The sequence below is a fragment of the Festucalex cinctus genome, chromosome 16, assembly GCF_051991245.1.
Source record: "Festucalex cinctus isolate MCC-2025b chromosome 16, RoL_Fcin_1.0, whole genome shotgun sequence".
Taxonomy (NCBI): Eukaryota; Metazoa; Chordata; class Actinopteri; order Syngnathiformes; family Syngnathidae; genus Festucalex; species Festucalex cinctus.
The window spans coordinates 1,022,493-1,046,170 of record NC_135426.1 but is presented as its reverse complement, the minus strand read 5'-3'; the positions used below and the strand labels follow the sequence as shown (position 1 = coordinate 1,046,170).

The window sequence follows — 23,678 nt, the reverse complement described above, 5'->3', positions numbered from 1 at the left end:
CAACAGTGGTTACCAAACTCGGGTTACCTGTGCCCATCAGTCATAATAGAGCCACAGCTACACCCTCCCTTTCCCTCAAACTCTCTCTCACCAACCTCAACAAACACTTTACTTTACTTAAATCTGTGATATGCATATACTGTAAAGAGGTGATGTGACAATAACACTTATAATGTAATTCTTTTTTTGTGTAAAGGCGGGTTGCTGCAGGCAGATGAGATGATGAAATAAATAAATAAATAAAATTGATTCTCTAAAAATGAAAAACAGTTGGTTGTTAATTATTACATGCAAATGTGTTTTTTTTTTGTCTTCTGTATTTATAATTGTTATTTGACCAAGAAAGTATATAGGCCTATAGGTGTATTTTTATTTGTATCCAAATATACGATTATTCACTAGAATTTTCAGTAGGATATCCGAATACCAAAATATTCGATAGCTGCAGCACTAATAATACTAATTTTGAGTTGTGGCACGCCCACACGAGTTATTTTACCACACACCCGTGTCAAAACTAGCTTACTGCACACACTGCACCCCAACTTCAAATTTTTGCTAACATAATAATAATAATAACAATAACAATAACAATAAAAATAAAAAAATAATAATAATAATATATTATGAATTTTGTTGGATCCAAAAGCAACTTACATAATTATATATTATATGATTGTAATTGTCTTATTTTCAAATGTTTAAATATTTTCTTGATTTGAACAAAATATAATTGTTTTGAATAATCTTGATTTCACTTATTACCAAAATAATTGTGATGATTATTTTTTTCCATAATAGAGCAGCCCGAGTGTGATGTGAATATGTGTATCTTGTGCTCATCTTTCCCTTTAATTTTCTATTTCAGGCAGGATATACTGAACAGAAGATTCAGGCGTGATTTCCCCCAGCTGGTTTTTCACACCCCTTTCGAGCAACACCTCTGAAATGGTTTTTGTAGAGACATTATCAACAACTGACAAACTTTTACACAGTGTACCTCACTCATCAGATACATCAACTACTGAGTCTACTGACGTAAGCCAAGAAAGTGACACTAACACATAGCTGGTACAACATCAGGTTGGAAAATCACAGGGCATACGAGGACACTTTACAGTGCAGGGCTGTAAAATCTATGTAAAATCTGCCATTGTGTTTGTTTCATTATCAAGATGTTAACTCTCCATTTTAACACTTTTCAAGCAAAAATAAAATTGTCTGTATTCCATTTTCCACAAAAAAATGCCCAAAACAAAGCTGTTCCATTGAAGTTCCATTGTTTTATTGTGAATGCACATTTGATTTTTATTTGATTTTTTTTTATTATTATTAATATTTTTTGTGTCGGACATGGGGGGGGGGGGTATAAATGACATGCTGTGATGACATAATCTGATACTTTAATAAATATTCTATATGTTATAATAATCTGGGCTCTGAATGCATCTATTTCCATCTAGTCCATTTTGCCTTGTTCCAGGTTTGTGGTGCATGGTAGTATTTTTGGCCGATGTATGCTGCTTCTTGTGTACCTTTCATTACGTAGTAGGTTGTGAATTGTTTTCATATATGAAACATAAACATTGCTAAATGTAACATTCGTGTGCTGGTGTCACTTCCAGTTGAAGCGTTTTTTGTTTTTTTTGGCACAAATTTAATGATCTAAATTCACATGATTGCACCAAACCACCAATACTTGTTTCTGATGTTAGGTACATGTATTTATAACATCTGGGAATGAATTTCTGTTGCCAAATTTAATGTAAGACGTTTTAAAACCAAAAACTGCAGCACAAGATTTTTGTTTTTTGTTATTTACCTATATATGCATTTCTGGCTTGTGACAAAATTGGGGCAGGAAAACATTGGGTGAACTTTTAACCCAAAGTTCAGAAGGGTATTATCTATCAAAAAATGCATTGAACAAGTAGTGCCCAGACAGTGGAGCGAAACTCATTTTCTAGGCACTTTTTGGGGGTTCACCCCACGGCCTACAATAACCACAGTTGTTTTGAGAACAAGTTCTTTACTTCCATCCACATCGATTACCAGTCCAACAACCATGAACTTCCGTTACATCGAGCCGCCAAAAGGGAAAAAAAAACAAAAAAAAACAACGAAAAATCTCGCGGTACCTCCAAAACCTCACGCACATGCACTGTACTAAACAAAACAAAACTTAACAGTCTGCACCCTCGGGAAGGAAGAATGTGAGCCTGGCGTCCCACAGGGCTCCCGCTTGTGCTGAACTTTTTTTTTTTTTTAAATCTGCGCCCCAGAGAATGTGACGAGCCGAGAGGAGACAGTCAACAGAAACAAAAGCACAACAAATAAAGGCGCCATTGTTGGACTTGTTGACACAAAATGGAGCCAGCCAGCAAGCAAGGATGCACGACTTACCTGAAAGAAATCCGCCATTGGGAAATCGTCAATGGAAGCAAAGTGGCAACATTTCCATTTCATATACACACATTTGGACCCATCAGAAATTGAATGAGACCTCCGCTAGCAGAACATCTGGAATCAAACAGACTTTCCAAATATATACAAATCAGTAGGGGTCTTCCTCTGCCATGAAACGATCAGAGTGGCCCTCAAAATTGGATGGGCTTCATCAAAGATCAATAACAGAACTTTCTTGTCATGAAGCAAGATAATAAAGATGATGATGAAAGTTGAAAGAAAGCAGGTTGCCTGTAAACTTTTTTTTGTTTTTAATTATCAAAATAAGGGAGACGAGTGTACAAATGTTACAGTGTGGTCCCTCCTGGCAGGGAAAAGTCACGGTGAAACTCCGCCATCTTTTGTGCTCACCCGTTTCCAAAGAAGCGAAAGCAAAAAAAAACGGCCACACTCCCAATCCTCGCAAAAACAAAACAGTCAAATGTACAAGAAAATGTGCCACGCCCTCATGGGGATGTATTATCATTATTATTTTATACAGCATTTAAAAAGCAGAACCCCTGAATCTGAATGTAACAATGTTTTAGGTGGGAGAATGTGGGGGGAGGGGCCAATCAACATTTTCCCATTATAAAAAAAAAAAAAAAAAAAAAAACCCTCGAAGCCCTTCTTCCTCCACTGTACCTTTCTCCAAAAAGTTAAAAAGTAGAAGTCCGCCATTTTGACAAGGATACAAACATTGGACACAAAATGTCCCGAGACAGAAACATAAATAAAGCTGTTGAAAATGGCGTTACTGTACAGCGTGTACCGCTGATGGGCATTTTTGTGGGAACGCCGTTGCCCTGCCACGTGTTCCTTCACCAACATGCTACCTGAAGACAAACAAAAAAAGAAAAAAGAATTTCATGAGGACAACAAAAAGTTGTGAAAATCAGAACATTAGAAAAAAAAATATGTGAGAATAAAATATTTATTATTCACAATATCACCAAAAAAAATCTATTGGATCACCATAACAAAAATAATTTTACAATGAAATTAAACTGTAAAATGAGAAGAAAAAAACAATTCAGGAGTATTACTTTGAAATGTTATGGAAAAAAAAACGTCATTAAATTGCCATCTGTGAAAATGAAGATGTAAAACATTGATTCAGTTAACCAAGAAATAAAGTTATCCTTTTAGAAGAAAACAATTATGATCAAATTCGACTACTACAAAAACTTTTTACTTGAATAAAATCACAACATATGAGGGAAAATATTGCACAATAATAAAGACTAAATAGAATAAACACAATATGAAACATTAGCGGGCGGCACCGTGGACGAGTGGTTAGCACGTCCGCCTCCCAGTTCTGAGGACTCCGGTTTCGAGTCTAGGCTCCGGCCTTCCTGGGTGGAGTTTGCATGTTCTCCCCGTGCCCGCGTGGGTCTTCTCCGGGTACTCCGGTCTCCTCCCACATTCCAAAGACATGCATGGCAGGTTAATTGGGCGCTCTGAATTGTCCCTAGGTGTGCGTGTGAGTGTGGATGGTTGTTCGTCTCTGTGTGCCCTGCGATTGGCTGGCAACCAGTCCAGGGTGTCCCCCGCCTGCTGCCCAGAGCCAGCTGAGATAGGCGCCAGCTCCCCCCGCGACCCTTGTGAGGAATAAGCGGTCAAGAAAATGGATGGATGGATGAAACATTAGCAATGAAAAATGACAAGAATAAAATCCAGAATAAATTGTGTCAGAATGTTAGTGGCCATTAAATTTCAAAGCAAAGAAGTCAACAGTACAAAACTGAAGAAAAAGAAAAAACATAATTACAATTTGGAAAGAAGAAACAAAATAAAAAAAATAAAAAAAAGGTAAAACAACAAATTTGACCATTGAAGCCAAATTGCAACCGATGGAAATTTTCTCAGTGCTGAAGGAGAGCCCGATAAATGGGCAACGGCAACTAAAATGCATCTTGGGTCATTCGTTTGCCAGTTGGCATCGTTCATGTTGAGATTACGCGCGAGTGTCGCTCACCCGGGTGAAAGGTGATCTCAGAAGAGTCCGCAGTCTTTCAGGTTGTTCTTGATGATAACGTCGGTGACAGCGTCAAAGACAAACTGCACGTTTTTGGTGTCGGTGGCGCAGGTGAAATGCGTGTAGATCTCTTTGGTGTCCTTGCGTTTGTTCAGATCCTCAAACTGACACTGGATGTACGCCGCCGCCTCCTCATACGTGTTGGAGCCTGAACGCAACAAGACAAAAGTCACTTTCACATGATCGATTATCACAACTAAACATTTTCATCTTTTTTCTCTTTCCCTCTCAAAAGAATGACCATCAGACTGCTTCTCAATTTTGCTTGCTGGAGGTACGCAACGCCAACACTTTCCCATGTGCATTTGTAACAAGAGTACCAAGACAACCTGTTGAGTGTACGCTCTTGCCTTTATAAATGATCTTTGATGTATTGCCGCGCTCGGTCATGTGACCGCACGTACCACCAATAAGATCCGCTTATGGTCAGTAGCGCGGGAGGAGCCAGGCAACGCGTGTGGAAATGTTTGTTGTGGATCGAGAGCCGACTGCCAGCACCGGACTGCATTGTTTCACCGTCGCGGTTGTTTGAAAAGTCAATTGGCCAGACTTGAATTGATGGTGAGCTAAGCCCACGAACAGTCAACGAACATTGAATGCAGCTAAGGAAATGGAGATTCCTGCCAGGAACCCCAGCCACCTGCTCTGTTCGGGCTGGTAGGAGGCTCTTGTAGCCGACCCTGCACATTTCCATCACTTGCACTCTGATCTGCAACCCCCCGGATTCATTCTCTCAGTTACTCACATTCACTCATACACATCGGTTGCTGGACAATTGGATCACTATATTGCTGGTTGCATGAACTGTGACTACGTTTTTGCGCAAGTGAACTGCGAATGTGCAATTGCCAACAAATGAACTTCATATTGCAGAACTTTGGAAATTATCAGATAGTTCAATCCGCGCCTGGATAAAGAGTTGTTTCTTTCTTTTCCCTTCTTTTCTTTATTTTTTCCCCCATGGTAAATGGTTGAAAATTTATTACTTGCATTGAATGGCCATTCATTTTGTCTCTTGTACATATGTGTATATTTGTCTTGTCCACTAGGGTTGTTGTCCACGTTGTAATTTAATACATGGTGAAATTACCAAACGCAAGTTTTAGTCTCTGCCTCCTCTCTTCCCGAGCCGGACCTTACTCTTCTGACACCTAGCCTATTCTTACTTCTGTACTTTTGTTATGATATGCAGCAAATATTGGCTACATAATTTGGTGAGCGAGCCAGGAGAGAGTTGGCAGAATTGTTGTGGACAGAAAAATATACAGCATTAAAATGGATGTGTTTGAGAAACATGGCATAAAAATACCCAATGCAGTTTTGATTGAAGGAGTCACTAAGACAGAAACGGATGAAGAAGTTATAGGATTTTTGACAAAATATGGCTCAATTTTAAAAAGTCAAGTTATTGATGAGCCAGAGTCTGTGTTTAACCGTAAATGGGTTGTTAAGTATAAATCTGGTGCTGCCATAGTTGCACTTCGTGACACTTTACCATACACATTTGTGAGTGATGATGGTAAACTAACGTATGACATTTTAGAACTGTCAACAGTGTGTGCTACTCAAATAGAGAAGCTAAAAACTGATGCTTATTTATTAGAATTAAAAGACTTGGCTAAGCGTACAGGAAAGGATTTTACAGAAGTCCTTAATGATGTGATGTCTCTGCTTGGCCACTCTGTTACGCAATTAAGGCCAGCCCCACAAGATTCTGCCTCACTTGCCCAATCTAACCCACTGCCACCATCTGATGTCACCTTAAATTCGCTGGCTGTCTCCACTTCTAATGCTGAGAACTCGAGTCAAGAATCCGACCAGCCGGAACATAAGACTTCCCCTACACCAAGATTCTTTGTCCCACATAGTGCCGCTTCTGATCTTAATCCACAAGAAGTCCAGCGTTATGTGGTGGAGCATATAGTTAAAAATGAGGACAGTGCGATGCTGCATCTCTCCAGCCAGCGACTCAGGGCTTTTTCTGGGAGGTTGCCCCGCCCCCAGAATGAATCAGATTATGAGACATGGCATTCTACTGTCGATCTGATGTTAAATGATCTTTCTCCGACTTACAACGGTCAAGAAAAATTCTTGAAAGTCTCTTGCCTCCAGCTGCAGACATGGTAATGCATTTGAAACCAGAAACACGCCCAGCAGTCTATCTTCAAATTTTGCATTCAGCATACAGTACCGTGCAAGATGGCGATGAGCTCTTTGCAAAATTCATGGACACTTTCCAAGATGCAGGAGAAAAGTCATCTTCATATCTCCAGCGGTTGCAAGTTGCCCTCAGTCTAGCCATTAAGAGAGGAGGAGTCCCACACACTGAAACCAACAAACACCTGCTTAACCAGTTTTGCAGAGGGTTTTGGGACAATACCTTGATCTCCGAACTCCAACTCAAGCAACAAAAGCATAATCCGCCATCTTTTGCTGAATTATTACTGCTGTTGCGTACTGAGGAGGATAGGGAAGCAGCAAAGACCATTCGAATGAAGCATCATCTCGGTCCATCCAAAATAAAGGCCATGACTCGTGCTCAATATGCTTATGCTGGGGGTGAAGACCATAAAGCCATAACACTGGAAAAGTTAACAAAACAGTTAGAAGACATACAGAGACAGTTGGCAGCTTTGACTGCAGCCCAATCCGCTCAGAGGAAGTCATTATCAGCAAAACCTACCCCTCCTGGTTCCGGTGCCAAACCAAAATCTGCATCACGATCCTTAAGACCCGCACCAGCAGGACCGAAGCCAGGTTTTTGTTATCGATGCGGGGAAGACGGACACATTAAACCAGCGTGTGACAATCCCCCGAATTCTGCTTTGGTGACTTTCAAGAAGAAACAGCATGCTGACAAACTGCAGAAATGGCACAAATCCAATCCCCCATCAAGCCAGTCTTTAAACTGAGCCCAGTACCTGTTACGGGGCGCACTGGAACTGCTTCGGACCAGCAATGTCCCAAGAACTCTCCATCAGTTACCTGTACAGAGTTGACTTAGTCACCACCTCGAAACACTCGATTACCAAAAGGATTAATAGGATCCAAGTGTACAAGTGAAGTTACCATCACTGGCCAAACTTGTTCTTGTCTACTTGACACTGGGTCACAAGTCACCACCGTTCCTGTTTCATTTTATAACAAGCATTTTTCCTCTCAACCACTGAAACCCCTTTGTGATCTCCTCCAAGTTGAAGGCGCAGCCGGTCAAGCTGTTCCCTACTTGGGGTATATTGAGATGTCAGTAACGTTCCCCAGTGACTTTGTGGGTGTTGAAATGGAAGTAGCTACATTGGCGCTCCTGATTCCAGATTCACGTCCAGAGCTTCAATCACAGGTTTTGATTGGAATGAACACTCTAGAACCTTTGTACGACCAGTATATTGAGAGCAACCACGGTAGCTTTCAGCCCTTAGCACATGGGTACCGAGCTGTTTTGAAACTGCTCCAATTACGTCACCAACAAGCGCAGCTGGGCACCAATGGAGTTGTGAGACTCTCAGGCAAAGCTCCAATTGTCATTCCTGCGGGTCAAACTGTTGTCATTGAAGGCTCAATCAGTACTAGCATCCCATTTGCACGCTCCTGTGCGCTCATTGAACATCCAGCATCTCCATTGGCAGGTGGACTTTGTGTTGTAAATTGTCTGATTACAGTTTCACCGCATGCCTTTCACAAAGTACCAGTTATTATAAAAAATGAATCAGAACACGATGAGTGTATTCCACCCTTGATCCCGATTGCCAATCTTGTGCTAACGCCTCAAATCCTCTCACATGATGCCAGTGTGAAGTCTGACTCCACACTACCCCCTCCCCGTGATCTACAATTTAATTTTGGCGATTCATCCATCCCACAAGAATTGAAAGAACGGATTGTGAACAAGCTGAATGGAATACCGGAAGTTTTCTCCCATCACGATCTAGACTTTGGCAGAACCAATAAGGTCAAAGATAAAATCAAGTTGCATGACGAAACCCCATTTAAATAGCGTCCACGGCCAATCCACGCACAGGATATTGAGGCAGTTCGACAACACCTGCAAGATCTCCTGAAAACTGGAGTTATCAGGGAATCAGTCTCTCCATTTGCTTCACCCATCGTGGTAGTCCGTAAAAAGAACGGCGATGTTCGTCTATGCATTGACTATCGAAAGCTGAAGCCCTTCCCAATCGCGAAGAGTCGTTTTCTGCACTGACTGGTTCCAGGTGGTTCAGTGTATTAGATCTCAAGTCTGGTTATTACCAGATTGAAATGAGTGAAGTTGACAAAGAAAAAACTGCGTTTGTAACACCATTAGGGTTCTGGGAGTTCAATCGCATGCCACAGGGTGTCACCAATGCTCCCTCGACGTTCCAACGCCTCATGGAGCAGTGTATGGGAGACCTTCATCTTAAAGAAGTACTTGTGTTCTTGGACGACCTGATTATCTTTTCCAGGTCATTGGAAGAGCATGAGGATCGCTTGCTGCGAGTCCTCACCCGTCTGAAAGAGTTCGGTCTCAAACTGTCCCCGGAGAAATGTATGTTTTTCCAAACATCTGTACGTTACCTGGGTCATGTGGTATCAGAAAAGGGAGTAGAGACCGACCCAGAGAAGATTTCTGCTTTAAAGACCTGGCCAATTCCACGAACCCTGCGAGAATTGAAATCATTCTTAGGATTCGCCGGATACTACCGAAGATTCATCCGGGGATATGCCACTATAGCCAAGCCGCTGAATGACTTGACTATGGGTTACATACCCACTCGCAAGTCAGGACAGAAAAAACACCCACACCAGGCATCAGGACCCAAAGTATCTACCCTTTGCAGAGAGATGGTCTCCAAAATGCCAGCATGCCTTTGAGACCTTGATTGACCAGCTGACCACTGCACCTGTCCTGGGTTTTGCTGATCCGAAGAAACCCTACATCTTACATACAGATGCGAGCGCCACAGTACTTGGTGCAGCGCTGTATCAACAGCAAGACGGACACCTGAGAGTTATTGCGTATGCCAGTCGTGGGCTTTCCATCAGTGAGTCAAGGTATCCAGCACATAAACTGGAATTTTTGGCATTGAAGTGGAGTATTACAGAGAAGTTCCACGACTATCTCTATGGAGCCAATTTTGTTGTGGTTACGGACAATAACCCACTCACATACATTCTTACGTCTGCCAAATTGGATGCTGCTAGTCATCGTTGGCTTCCTGCTCTTTCCACATATACTTTCACACTCCAGTATAGGGCTGGAAAGCAAAACCTTGATGCCGATGCGAAACTGTTGGATGGTGTTTTGTACAGGAAGAGGCAGGATGGCGAACAAACCATATTTCAACTTGTTCTTCCTGAAGAGCTGCGATCCTTGGTTCTGAAAAGTCAACATAACGACATGGGACCTTACTCTTCTGACACCTAGCCTATTCTTACTTCTGTACTTTTGTTATGATATGCAGCAAATATTGGCTACACATTCACCAGACTCAAATCCTTATTTTTTTTTGTTCATATTCAAAGTCATGTTTGTCGGGTTTGGTGGTGAACACAATGAAGAGGGAGACTTTTCATGCAATTTTTCTCGTCACAAGTCGAGAACTGAGCGCACCAAATTGACAAATAAATCGGCCGCGTAATCAATCTTGCGATGGCCATGCAGGGCATATCGTTAACAATATTACCAGTTGAACGTGGATCTTCTTGATCACCTCTGCTTCATCGTAATATTTACATTTATTTTGCATGCATTCTTAATCTTATAGCATTCAAGATATTTTTTTTTGTAATACTGCAACTATTTTAATTAGGACATTTTTTTTCTCTGAATATTTGGACTTATGACTGGTTGAATGTTTTCTTGTGATATTATTCATTTTTATCCCATAAAATTACACAGCATTTATTAATACGTGTACTTCTTCCTACTCCTTCAACATGTAAATTATGGAATTTATTGTTGACAAATTTCTTTCTTCCTTCAAATTTTTATTTTAACCTATTTTTTTTGTTACACTTGTGTTTTTGTTTATATGTTCAAAAGCAATAATATTGTAATTGTATTTTTATTAATAAAAAAATGTTGTAATATTGCAAATGTTTATTTTACTTTAGCAAAATTCAAATTTTCTCATAACATTCTGCTTCATTGAATCTCACCCATCCAATTTTTGTCTAAATATTCAGAGACTATTTTCATTTTGTTCAATTAAATTTTTTTATTAAAAATTGTGATAGTCCAAATGTTATCAAACAAAATGAAAACATTCATTTTTATAATATTCTTTTTGTATATTATTTTTGTGATATTCTAAATGTTTTCCTTGTGTAAATAACTTTTTTTGTGCCTTTTTGGATTCTGCATTTATATTTGTAATTGTTGATTGAAATGTCGCCTTTCAACTTCCTCCCAAAAAAAGATGTGTGTTTGGCGTTTATAAAGATTTGGACTCTTTCATAACTCATAACTTCATAACTCTTTCATCATGCCTTCCTAATTATCTTAACATTTGGACTTCTTGGGCTGCCGTTGGTGAGAGACCGGTCCAGTATGGGTTTGCGTGGATTCGAACCTGCATACTCGGGATAGCAGATGGTGAGCGGACTCTTCTTGATCTTCTCCTCAAAGAGGTCCTTCTTGTTGAGGAAGAGGATGATGGACGTGTCGGTGAACCACTTGTTGTTGCAGATGCTGTCGAACAGCTTCATGCTCTCGTGCATTCGGTTCTGAGGGGGGGGGGATGACCACATTTTTCATTTCAACTTTTCATTTCATGCGTCCGTCCGTCCATGCGTACCATCTCCTCGTCCTCGGCCAGCACCAGGTCGTAGTCGCTGAGGGCCACGCAGAATATGATGGCTGTCACGCCCTCGAAGCAGTGGATCCACTTTTTGCGCTCCGAACGCTGCCCGCCAACGTCAAACATTCTGAAGGAAGACCGACCACATCGGTGAAAGGGACATCATACACAAGACAATCAAAACATTATTAGGAAACAAAACCAAAAGAGATTTCAAAAATCAACATAATCTTCAAGTCAATTACAAGTGAATACATAATTCATTGGGCTATTTTTAGATTTATATTTTATTAGAGAGAACTCCCACCCATGAAAAAAGCCAAAGAAAAAGTATATCTGTTACTTGCAAAATAAAGTATACTAAATTAGAATTAAAAACTATTATATAACTTATTTCAACATAAGACCTGTGTCTTTAGACATTTTTTTTATTTAGCTAGTATTACAAAATATCTATCAAGTCACATTTTTTATAGTTAAAAAAAATGGATATATTAATTTATAAGCCATATTTATGTAGAAATTAAAATGTATTTAGTAGGTAAACAAAAAAATGTCGAAGTTGAAGTATCACAAAAAACTTTATAGTTAAAAAAGTAAATTTTATTTTTGTTAAATATGAAATATATTTAATTAGAAAACAATATCTTAAAATATCTTTATTTCCCAACTGTTTTGTGTTAGAACCACTCATACACAAAAAGCCCAAAATAAAAAAATAGCGTTGTGGAATTTGATGCTCAGTCCACTTTCATCAATTATGTGTTGGACATTGTCGAGATTGAGCTTCAAAATAAATATCAAGAAGATGAATAATTTAATTATTAAAGTAATGACTAATTAACAATAAATAGTTGTTGTTTTTTTCAAGTTGAGGATGTTTATTCAAACAGTGCATTTTACACATTTATTTATTTTTTGTTGGCAACTGCAGCGACATCACGGCCCAACCACTTCACTTCACTTCACTTCACTTCACTTCACTTCACTTCACTTCACTTCACTTCACTTCACTTCACTTCACTTCACTTCACTTCACTTCACGCGAGCAGCGTGCAAATGATTGAAACAGATTTAATTGTGTCAATCAAGGTGAGTGCCAACTAACGAATGGAAAGGAGACACGGTCCTTACTTAAAGTGGAGGTCTTTGAAGGTGAAGTGCGTCTCCACGATGCCGGTGGTCTTGACGCGGGTGCGCAGCACATCCTGTTGCGTGGGGATGTATGCGACCGCCGAGATCCGCTCCAGGTCGTTCAGGTAACTGCCGGGAGGCAAACCGTCACATTTCGTTTCATGCAGCAAAAACGCATCATCATCATAATGTTGGATGCAGCCCAACTCATCTTCGACACGCTTTTGCGGAATGTGAATGAAGCAGCATGAAAAGCAGCCGTTTCCATCCATTTGTCGGTGACTGAAAATGACATCACAGCACCAAAGGACTGCTTGTGAACGCGACACAACCAAGTTCAGAAAACAGGTGAGCCGCGATTGGTCGTTCATGAGCCCCGCGCAACTGACCTCATTTTCAGTCGACAGCGAGCGGCAAAATGGCCGCCACCTGAGATGGCTCAAAACAGGTGCATTTGTTGATTAGTTCACATTCCCTCAAACATACTATTAACCAGAATGCCATGTTTACATTCGGATATTACAATCTATTGTCAACAATATTTTGGACTTGACTTCTTCTTCTTCTTTAAGGATAATAACAAAAAATACTTGGAAAAAATTGCACAGCAAATATTTATTCAAAAAAATATTTGTATTTACTTCTATTTAACAAAATGTATATTATTGTATTTTAATATTTTGATTTGTTACCCTGTGATGAAAATGAGATGCACATTTGTAGAATTTCTAGTTAATTTTTCTTTGTCTCTTTACAATAACATTCAATTATACAGAAAAAAATGCTTATAAATAGATATATTTGTGTACATTTTATTAAGATTTTTTATAGCATATTTCTTTCATTTTTTCTGATGCTACCACAATAAAACATTTTGAAAAAAATATATTTTTATGTTTTATTTTTCTAGATTTTGTGGACCAATGAAAACATTTTACATTTAAAATAGTGTAACAGTAACATAATATTTACAATAATTTTTTTTAGGGATTGCAATAGCAGCCTTATTTTTTTTGAATGAAGGTTTTGGACCTGTGACGGCAGCCGATTCAATGAGGAATTACAAATTAGAGGAATAGAAAATTGCCATTCATTTAATACAATTGGAAAGAAACTCTTTAAAATTATCTTTCATTTGGGTTTTTTTGGTTTTGCAAAATCATAATTCATTTCTATTCATTTTTTCGTTGTATTTTACTGATGGTAATTGTTTTTGCAGTGTCATGGCAAAAACAAACAATGGCTTATGACGTCAAGGTTGATTGCACAACAGTAGCGCTAATAAGATGCAAGCAAAACCACGAGAACTGCGGGGTGAAAAAAAAACAAAAAAAAAACAACAAAAACAAGCAGACAAGCACGCACGCGCACACACACAAGCAGCGCTTTGTTGGGAAACGGCGCTTGCACAACATTTAAGTTAAGTGGAAGGCACTTGCGCAACGTCGCCCAAGGAATTCCGCCACGGAGGTAAGTAAGGCTCTTCATGTTGCCCTGCCTTTCGTTAGCTAATAATGTTAGCTAATAACATTAGCATCTGCCACTTGTCGAGGACATTGACATGGCACTTATTCATCATTCTGTTTGCACTTTTGCTCAGCTCAGCCTTGCTACATTTCCATCAGCACAATTTATTTTTAAAGTTGGCAAAAAAAATTTCATGTTATCCAGTTACTATTTTGATTGTAATTTGCATATTTGTCTTTTCATAAATTTATGTTCATGAGCAATACTCTGAATGTTTTGGTTACATTTTCCAAATAAATTCCAATGACTGAGAAAACCCGCAACCTTACTTTCTTAAAAATAAAAGATTTTCTCACAGCATTCAGACTTGAAACCTTAAAATAGGCAGTTTTTTTTCATGGTAATATTTCAATGTTATTTTTGTTACATTGTTTTGATATTTCAAATGTTTTGCTCACAACCTGACATTTTCTTGTCGTATTTGGATGTAAAAAAATTCCGTTTATTGTAATGTTCCATTTTATTTTTGTTGAATTGTAAAAACATCCGATTTATTCATTTTTTTTGTCAAAATATTCAGAACGGAATTTCTGACTTTCTGTTGACTTACGTTTTTTTTTGTTTTTTTTTTATCGTGTTCCGAATTTATATAATATCATAGCATTGCAACTTTTGATTACATTCTTGATATTAAGATCTTATGTTTGTATTTTTTTCTCTTAATAATAATAATAATAATAATAATAATAATAATAATGATAATAATAATAATAATAATAATAATACAGAATTTCTTTTGCACTTTTGTGAACGCTTCACAATGGATCCATTATTCATGCCCTCACATATTTCACACTCTTGTGGTGGTAAACGACTTTCTTCATAATGATATTCTTATCATTTCATTTTCATATAAATACTTCATATTTTTAACTGACTTTTCATTTTTGTAACACCCCACATGTATTTTCTTAAAATGGTCATCTTTCCTGGGGAAGTTTTTTTTTTTTTTTAAATGTCTTTTCCTGTTGACTATTTGGTGAAAGCAAGTAAAAACCGAATGTGCGTGTGTTCGTGCGTCGAAGAAGAATTGTGACTGACTATGCGGCCGAGTCGTTGAGCTGGTACTCGCGTGAGCGTCCGAAGCAGGCCTGGACGCCAGCGTCTCGCCACAGCCGCTTGATGACGCCGGCCAACTCGGCCGTCATGAAGCCCTCCTCGGCGGAGCCCGCCAGCGCAAAGAGCTGCCGCGCGTCATCCTGCGTGCGGAAAAACGGCAGACTTGGATGGATACTCAAACGGCTCGCGTGTCCTTTGCGGACGACCGGCAGCCGATAGATAAGGTGCGTCTGGGATGTCATAAGTGTGACTCACGGCTCGTGCGGCGTCGCCAAAGTCGATCTTGAGTCGCCCCATGGCCCGGATGATGGCGATGATAGACTGGATGGTGTTGCTGTACACAACCGCCTTGTACTGCTTGCACTCCTCTTCCGAGTAGCCCGCCTCGTGGATGATCCTGCAAGTGCAAGCGCAAAGAGAGGAGGAAGGGGGGGAAAAAATTTATTCAATATTTGTATTCATTACAGTAGAGTTAAATGTTTCCTCCTCATAACAATATATTTAAAAAGTTGGCACCAAAACATTATATTTTTATTGAAATATGCTCAATTCAGTTTGTTATTCATGTTTTTGATTTAATTCTTTCTAACTATTTTTTTGCAGATATATTTGTATTAATATAAGTACCGTATCTTCACGACTATAAGGCGCACCGCATTATAAGGCGCACATTCAATGAATGACTTAGTTTAAAACTTTTTCCATGTATAAGGTGCACCCGCATTATAAGGCGCACCTTCAATGAATGACATATTTTAAAACTTTTTCCATATATCAGGCGCTACAGTAGAGGCTGGGGTTACGTTATGTATCCATTAGATGGTGCTGCGCTAAAGGGAATGTCAACAAAACAGTCACATAGGTCAGTCAAACTTTATTAATAGATTACAAACCAGCTTTCTGACAACTTCATTCACTCCCAAAATGAATAAACAGCTGTTTTATTATTTTCTCTGAGGTAAAGCTAGCGATCCAAGATGGCGGGTTCTTCTGCGCATGCGTGTCACCGATCGTGCGGGGTCACCGATAGCGTCTTGACAGCAAGACCTGTTGTGGCTCAATATTGATTCATATATAAGGCGCACTGGATTGTAAGGCGCATGGTCAGCTTTTGAAAAATTGAAGGCTTTTAGGTGCACCTTATAGTCGTGAAAATACGGTAGTTTATCAGGCATTCAAAATCTATTCATATTATCTAGATACTTAAATGTTATTTCCTTATGCAGCATGCATTTAACGGAATAAATATTTTTGTTAATTTGCATGTATTTAGATATTTATATGCAGTATGCATTTATTTTTTTTAAAATCAAGATTTGTATTTATCTATTACAAATGATTTGAAAATCTATAAAATATTCAGATATTTGAAGACGACATTTATTCTATGATACATGTATTTGTAAACACATATATACTGTACATAGTGAAGTGGTAGAGAGAATGGATGGGTTGTACACAAACTACACATGTACCTTGCATCTTTTTAAAGTAAACTGTTGATAAATACATGTATATTCATTAGGGGTGGGAATCTCTGACATGAGGCCGATTCGATATGTATCTCGATACACAGGTTGCGATTCGATTGAAAAACGATTATCTTTCAGAACAGAACGGTTCGATGCGGTTCGATTAAGTTTGGGAACGATACGATTTTCGATTCGATACGATTCATTTCAATATTCAAAACTTAGAGTGACATTTGTTGCTTGTAAACATTAATCTTAAAACACCACAAATTTTTTCAGTATCTACAAATGTGTTTAAAAAAACAAAAAACAAAAATGTCTTCTATATTTTTATATATTGAATCAATTATTTAAATGGACCGCAACAAAGGGCTGGGCGATATGACTGAAAAATGTATCAGGTTAAATATTTATTAGTCGTTATTGAGAGTTATAATTGTTTTTTATTTTTTATTTTAATTCAAAATAAGGATCAGGAAAAAAAGGCTGATAATTCAATTTGAAATATAAATATTTAACCTTTAAAAAGACACCAACACAATTAAACAGAATATGTGCACATTGTGAAGTATTTCAGAAACATACATTTAAGACATGAAATAAACCTACCGTCCAGCCAAAAGAAATATGAAGCCACCTTATGGAACAATAAATCTATCAAACACATTTTAACCACTTAATATATCCAAAAATATTTCCAAAAGTGCCCTTCCCTTTTTATCAACAATTTTTGTTTTTAACAATATTTGCTTTTCTTTTGCCATCATATTAATTTTTGGTTAATGTATGACATCTTTTTGTTTTTTTTAAATCTGAGACAAGATGATGACCACGGAATCACTACTGTTTATGTTTTGTTTTTTTGGGCTGTCGTTCATTTTGCGTTTGATGACGTAATCACGGGCACGCCTCAGTTCTCCTATCTGCTGCTCATGCTAGTTGTATACATTGACAGGGAGCCACAAACTGAGAAATGAGATACTTGCAGTGTGCTTTTAGCATAGCTGGTGTGTTGGCTGTGGGACATACCTGTTTCGTTTGAATCCATGCATTGGATCGTCACGGGAGTTATTCTTTTTGGCTCGCGCGCAGTACCAACGCCGGCCCGGGACATACAAGTGCACCGAGAGGACTCGATAGCAATGGGTTAGCTTCTGCTAACTGTTGCATGTTGTCACTCGTTGTGCGCGCGCGCGCCGTGTCGCGAGCACGGCGTTGACGGTAGGCTCCTCCCCAAGGTGCGTAACGTCTTTGCATTATGTTTACAACATCCGGGGAATGAAGCGTCTCTGAGCGCTACTTTGCTAGTCTCTGTAAACAGGGAAGTAGCTTGAATAGTGCTGCTACTGAAATGTAAACAAAACAAGTAGAGCACGGCGCAGAACTCTTGCTATTGTTATGAAAACCATAAAGCCTCACTCGTAACCGATTCACAGCCACGCGATATCCGGTCCACAGCTTTACAAGCAATGTATCTAAGGATTCCCGGCGGATTTTGTATCGGTTGACAAGTCTGCTACCGATACGGTCGTTTAGCTCCCCTTGACGACCGATGGTTCGGTCGAATCGTTTTTTTGTCCCACCCCTAATATTCATACATGTATTTATCAACAGTTTACTTTATTACATTGACAAACAAATGTTCAACTCAACTTCATTTATGACACACTTTAAAACAAATATTGCTGTATACATGAAACAGTAAAGAATGAGATAAGAAAAACAAGAACAACGCAAAACTTTGAAGTGAATATACAAGTAATTATTATTATTATTTTTTTTTACAAGTTCAAAAATTCATCTAGATATTCATTTACGTACATTTATCTAAATACCCAAATGTTTTTTGGGGGTTTAATTAGGAATCCATTTCAATGCATTTGTTTTATTAATGTGATTTGTTCCTGTTTTATTTTTGACATTTACATTTTAATTACACATTCTCATAAGTTATTTCCACATTTGATGTACATTTATCGATTTCAAAGCTGTCAGGCATCATGATCCAATGCGGTTGGTTGATTTAACACCACTAGATCTTCCCAACAAAAAGTCACTTGCACATCTGCATTGTGAAATATGTCACATGCAGTTAGGGCTGGGCAATAAATCGAATTAATTCGATACATCGTCATTTTAAAAAATCGAATCGTTGAAAATTTGCTAAATCGTGCAATTGAATTTTGTCTTCTGGATGATTAAAAGCTGTTGTTCTCATGTTCTGTTACATCCAAATGCTTTTATGTGATGTAATTTTGCATTAAAACTGATCTAGAATCAGTATACGATACTGGTGTCTGAACATTTTGCACAGGAATTATTTTTGAATAAATGAAACCTTTAAGTAAACGTTTGTTGGATTTATTAGGTTAAAATCGATTAAAATCGTAATCGTCCTGAATGACTGCAAAAAAAAATAATCGAGATTTTATTTTTTGGTCATATCGCCCAGCCCTACATGCAGTATATAATAATGTTTGTGCGCTGATGTGAAATGGACTCACTTCATCTGCTTGACGATGGTGCTCTTGCCTGACTCGCCGGCACCTGTGGAAGAACCACACACGCGTCACACGTCACAGCAGGTTGGTTATTACACCTTCAATTATTCAGCAGGCCCACTCGATGGCAAAACGACACCACGGCAACGGGAGGTTATTGGGCCATCCGGCGAAACGGCTCAGGTGACATAGGGAGGAGGGAGGATTGAAGACAAATAAACCAAAGCAGCGTTTGCGATGTCGCTTAGCGTCCAGCAAACATGATTTGACAGCTCGCACAACGTCGGACGTAAACAAAGTGTTGTTGCGCAAAATATTCAGAATTCATTTGCTGTAGTATTACCATTGGAAATGATTACCGGTAGATATGCTGATATTTCTCATAATATTCTGGTTTTATTTGGTAAAATGTTCTTGTTTCTTCAACAAATATATTTCTGTATATTTGACCATTTGTCCTTAAATATATTTATTTCAGTTAAATATATTTTTCTCGCAATAGTCCAACTATATTTTTGTAAAATTATGCAATTTTTCCACATAAGTCTGATTTCTTTTAATATTCCAATTTTAATTTCATTCAGTTTATTGCAATAATGTGGCCTTTTTTTGGGGGGTAATTTTCCAACTCTGCTTAATAAAATTGTGTTGTTTTTTTTTGTTTTTTTATATGCCAGCTTTATAGCAAAACTACATTTTTTTTCTGGTTTTATTTTCATTAGATTTGATGTCCAAACTATGGCCCGGGAGCTATTTGTGGCCTGCCATCCATTTTTTCTTTGTGTGTGTGTAGCTCTAAGCATGTATAAAAAAATAACTTGACATACATAGCCTGCAACCGTATTGGGGTGTTGAAAACGTGGAGGCTTTGTGACACTCACATGACATCTGTGTTGTTTTCGTTTGAGTCATTGACAAAATTGTCAGCCAATTTTTGTTATCGTCATCATCTCAATGAATGACTACTATTTTAGTTTTAGTTAAATTTTCGCCTGAAATTTTTTTTGAAATGATCACTGACACTGTGAACCACATCCCTCTCAAGTGTGACACAAATACTATAAATGCTGACCTTTTCTTATTCCAATTTTTCTGTAAAAATACATTTCTCACAATGTTGTAAACACATTTTCATAAAATGACATTTTAACCAGATTTTTTCCCGGTGATTGACGTCTGACAGTTCAGGCTGTTTGAAAGCGCTATATAAATAAACTTGAGTTGAGTTGAGTCATTTCATCTTTCGACTGCATACCAAATGATTCCAAATGAAGAAAGAGCACCTCCGCTGGTCCCGACCAGTATTTACTGCCATACTATTCATCATAGCGTCACCTCACCGATGCTGCTGTTTCAGTTCAAATTTGGTAAAAGAAAATGAGTCCAAGCTGGAATCTAACTGTACTGATTCAGATTTCATGAGAGGAGAAATTTGATCTCCAAAGTCCAATTCTTACTGTCGTTTCAATTTGAAGTTTTGGACAGAAAATGCTTTGAATGGCAGACCTATTGGATGGAAGAGCACCAACCTGTCTTTTTTGTTGTTTTTTCCTTTTTTAATGCTTTGCTTCTCTGCTTATGTTTTTTGGCTTTCTCCCGGTCTCGTCTCACACAGGCAGTAACCCGAACAGGCCCGCCAGGGTCACCTGGCTAAGCATTTGGACGGAATCCATCCACAACCTTGCAGTTTGCCATTGTAATACTGTTGTAACTAAAACAGCTGTAGTGCAAATTCCCAGCAAACAAAACCAAGAATTTCATGGGACGTGACGAAAACCTTCAGCTGCTTTTGGCGCAAACTTGACCTGACCTGACACGCCGAGCGGGCATGTTGCATCCGGCTCCCCTCTGCAAGTCGGGAATGCACAAAAATATGCATGTCTGCTGCTCTCAAAGTGAAATAATTAGCACTCAAGAGCTAATTCTTGTTACTGATCTTGGTTGGGTTCAGTGATTTCCTACTAACCCACATACTGCACGTGTGTTTATGTCAACATTTGGCCATGTATGGAAAAGTTTTTCACCTCAGGTCTGTGTTGACAAGTAAAACAGTGTTGCTTATCACTGTGTGTAAAAACAATGTGTAAAAACATTTTTCTTTTTTTTCTTTCCAAATCATCATCATCATCATTAATACGTCTTAAAATAATCAAAGTATTGTGACCCGTTTTGGGGCTTTTTGATGGTTCTGACCAAGCCATTTCAAAATAAGATACTGCCTACGGCTTTTTAAAAGGAGAACATCGTGGCATTTCATTAATCATGCCATGGTAATGTGACTTTCAAAGGACTATAATTTCCCAGAATTGTCTTGGCAGGAGGTTACACTTGTTAAGGGAAGAAAGCTATTATTGTCATAGTTATTAATTCTTTGGTTTGGGGCGTTTCCGTTTTTTTTTTTAAATGACTGATTTGGGCGTGTTGGTAAACTGACATTTGTGAGGGTTATAAGCCCGCAAATCTCTTATCATTAATATTCAATTATCACCGACTCATGTTGAATTGATATTTCAAAACAACTAATGAATTGGAAAAGCGTTTTGAAAAATGTGCCAAACGTTGCGTTCATGGACCAAAGAAGTGGAAGTAGGCGATGACACAAAAGTCACCGGAAAAAAAAGACGTGAAAGCTGGGCGTCGACCACCACGACCACCACCACAACTCACCCTCCGCCCTGTGGCTAGCGAGCTTGTAACCTCCCCCCACCCCATCCAACCCCCGCTCGCATCGCCTCGCCTCCACTCGTCTCTTACCGAGCAGCAGCAACTTGACCTCCCGCGCCGCCTTCTCGCCGTCGTCCCGCAGGTTCCTGTCGATCATTTTGCTCCGCTCCACCGCCGCCTTGTCCTCGGTGCTCAGCGTGCAGCCCATCCTCGAGCGACGAAAATGTCTTCACTAAACTCACATGAAATGGTTCAAATGTTCTTTCTCCCCTTGCCAACGAACACACGCCTTTAAAAAAAAAAAGAAAGAAAAAAGGGGGTGGGGGAACCGCACAGTCGATGCCTTTCTTCTTCCGAAGCTGAAGGCGGAGCTTTCGACACAAAAAAAGGAAGGTTCGTCCTGCGGCCGAGCGAGGTGCCAGGCAGTTCGTATCCGTGACGGGTGCTAAGTTGACGGGTTGGAAAAGCCTGGGTGGTGCCTCTACGCCCGCTGGTGCTCCGCTCAATTCGTTGCGGCGGCGGCAGTTGAAATGCGTGCTGGAGGAGGAGTCAGTCGTCACCATTCACCAAGCACATCCGACGGACACGGCACACTTCCGAGTTCTTCCTTCAGAATAAAATACACATCCGTGCATTTTCACGCGTGATACTTGAAACGTGTAATTAGCATCACACATTAGTTTCCTGGTACAACATACATAGTTTAAGATTATCCATCCATCTGTACCGCTTATCCTCAAATACGAGTAATTTTTATAACTTTTATTTTGAAGTACGAATCTAAACTGTTAGACGGAAACGTTACACATCATTAACAATATTTGACTATAATTAATAATCGAACATAATCATCACAATTATCAGTTTTATACGGCACATTATACATGTAAACGATACGTTTTTTTAACGTTACCTGATGAGAGGTTTATTTGCTGTCCTTAAAAACAGCACATAATTAGTTTCATTACACATTACAGTACGATTGCACTACACGAATGCACATTTCATTATGCATGTGTAATATTGCGATATCTGGGAAGGACCATTATATGTTCCCCTGGGAACAAAGCCTGGCCTGCAATCAGTGACAGTGGCAGACCGAACCCCCCACCCCCACCCGCCCCCCGCCTGCTCCTTCATCCGTACATTAGTCATTGATTGTGGTTTCAATAATTCAGCCGTTGGGACAAAGTCAAGCGCAAGCAAACCTCCACAATCAACAGCGTGTCCAAAGGTTGCTGGCGTGACAACAATTGCCAGTAGCAAACAACTGTAGCATGACAAGCAGATAGGAGAACTGAGACGTGCCCGCGATTACGTCATCAAACTCAAAATGAACGACAGCCCAAAAAACAAAATATAAACAGTAGTGATTCTGCGGTCATCATCGTATCTCAGATTAAAAAAAAAAAAAAAAAAAAAAGATGTCATACATTAACCAAAAATGAATGTCATGGCAAAAGAAAAACAAAAATTGTTAAAAACAAAAATTGTTGATTAAAAAGGGAAATGAACTTTTGGAAATATTTTTGCATATATTCAGTGGTTAAAATGTGTTTGATAAATTTATTGTTCCATAAGGTGGCTTCATATTTCTTTTGGCTGGACGGTAGGTTTATTTCATGTCTTAAATTTATGTTTCTGAAATACTTCACAATGTGCAAATTGTGTTGGTGTCTGTCTAAAGGTTAAATATTTATATTTAACATTAAATTATCAACCTTTTGTTTTCCTGATCCTTATTTTGAAGAGAAAAAAAAAAGAAAAAAAAAAAAAAAAAAAAACAATTCTAACTGTCAATAACTACTAATACATATTTAAACTGATACATTTTTCAGTCATATCGCCCAGCCCTTTGTTGCGGTATACTGAATTTAAATAATTGATTCAAAATATAAAAATATAGAAGACATATTTGTTGTTGTTCACATTTGTAGATACTGTAAAAATTTGTGGTGTTTTAAGATGAATGTTTACAAGCAACAAATGTCACTATAAGTTTTGAATATTGAAATGAATCGTATCGAATCGAAAATTGTATCGTTCCCAAACTTAA

The 23,678-nt window shown here is 38.7% G+C and overlaps 1 protein-coding gene across 4 annotated transcripts; it reads right to left on the bottom strand.

Annotated features, from left to right (window-relative positions):
- Positions 1-2,700: 2,700 nt before the first annotated feature.
- Positions 2,701-22,232, bottom strand: gnai1 (guanine nucleotide binding protein (G protein), alpha inhibiting activity polypeptide 1). 4 transcript variants are annotated; one of them, XR_013278905.1, is made up of 10 exons: positions 21,713-22,232; positions 18,962-19,004; positions 15,241-15,382; positions 14,968-15,125; positions 12,400-12,528; positions 11,263-11,392; positions 11,038-11,191; positions 6,867-9,842; positions 6,678-6,780; positions 4,486-4,634 (listed from the first exon to the last, which is right to left on the bottom strand). XR_013278905.1 is itself a non-coding variant. In XM_077499130.1 (9 exons), the coding sequence occupies exons 1-8, from the start codon at positions 21,828-21,830 to the stop codon at positions 4,444-4,446; spliced, it is 1,065 nt and encodes a 354-aa protein (XP_077355256.1). In that variant the 5' UTR covers positions 21,831-22,221; the 3' UTR covers positions 2,701-3,281; positions 4,427-4,443. The 4 variants fall into 4 exon arrangements, 2 of the variants coding, with proteins under 2 accessions (XP_077355256.1, XP_077355258.1); XM_077499130.1 differs by lacking the exons at positions 6,678-6,780; positions 6,867-9,842 and adding an exon at positions 2,701-3,281 and having other exon boundaries at positions 4,427-4,634; positions 21,713-22,221; XR_013278904.1 differs by having other exon boundaries at positions 6,678-9,842.
- Between the last annotated feature and the right edge of the window lie 1,446 nt (positions 22,233-23,678).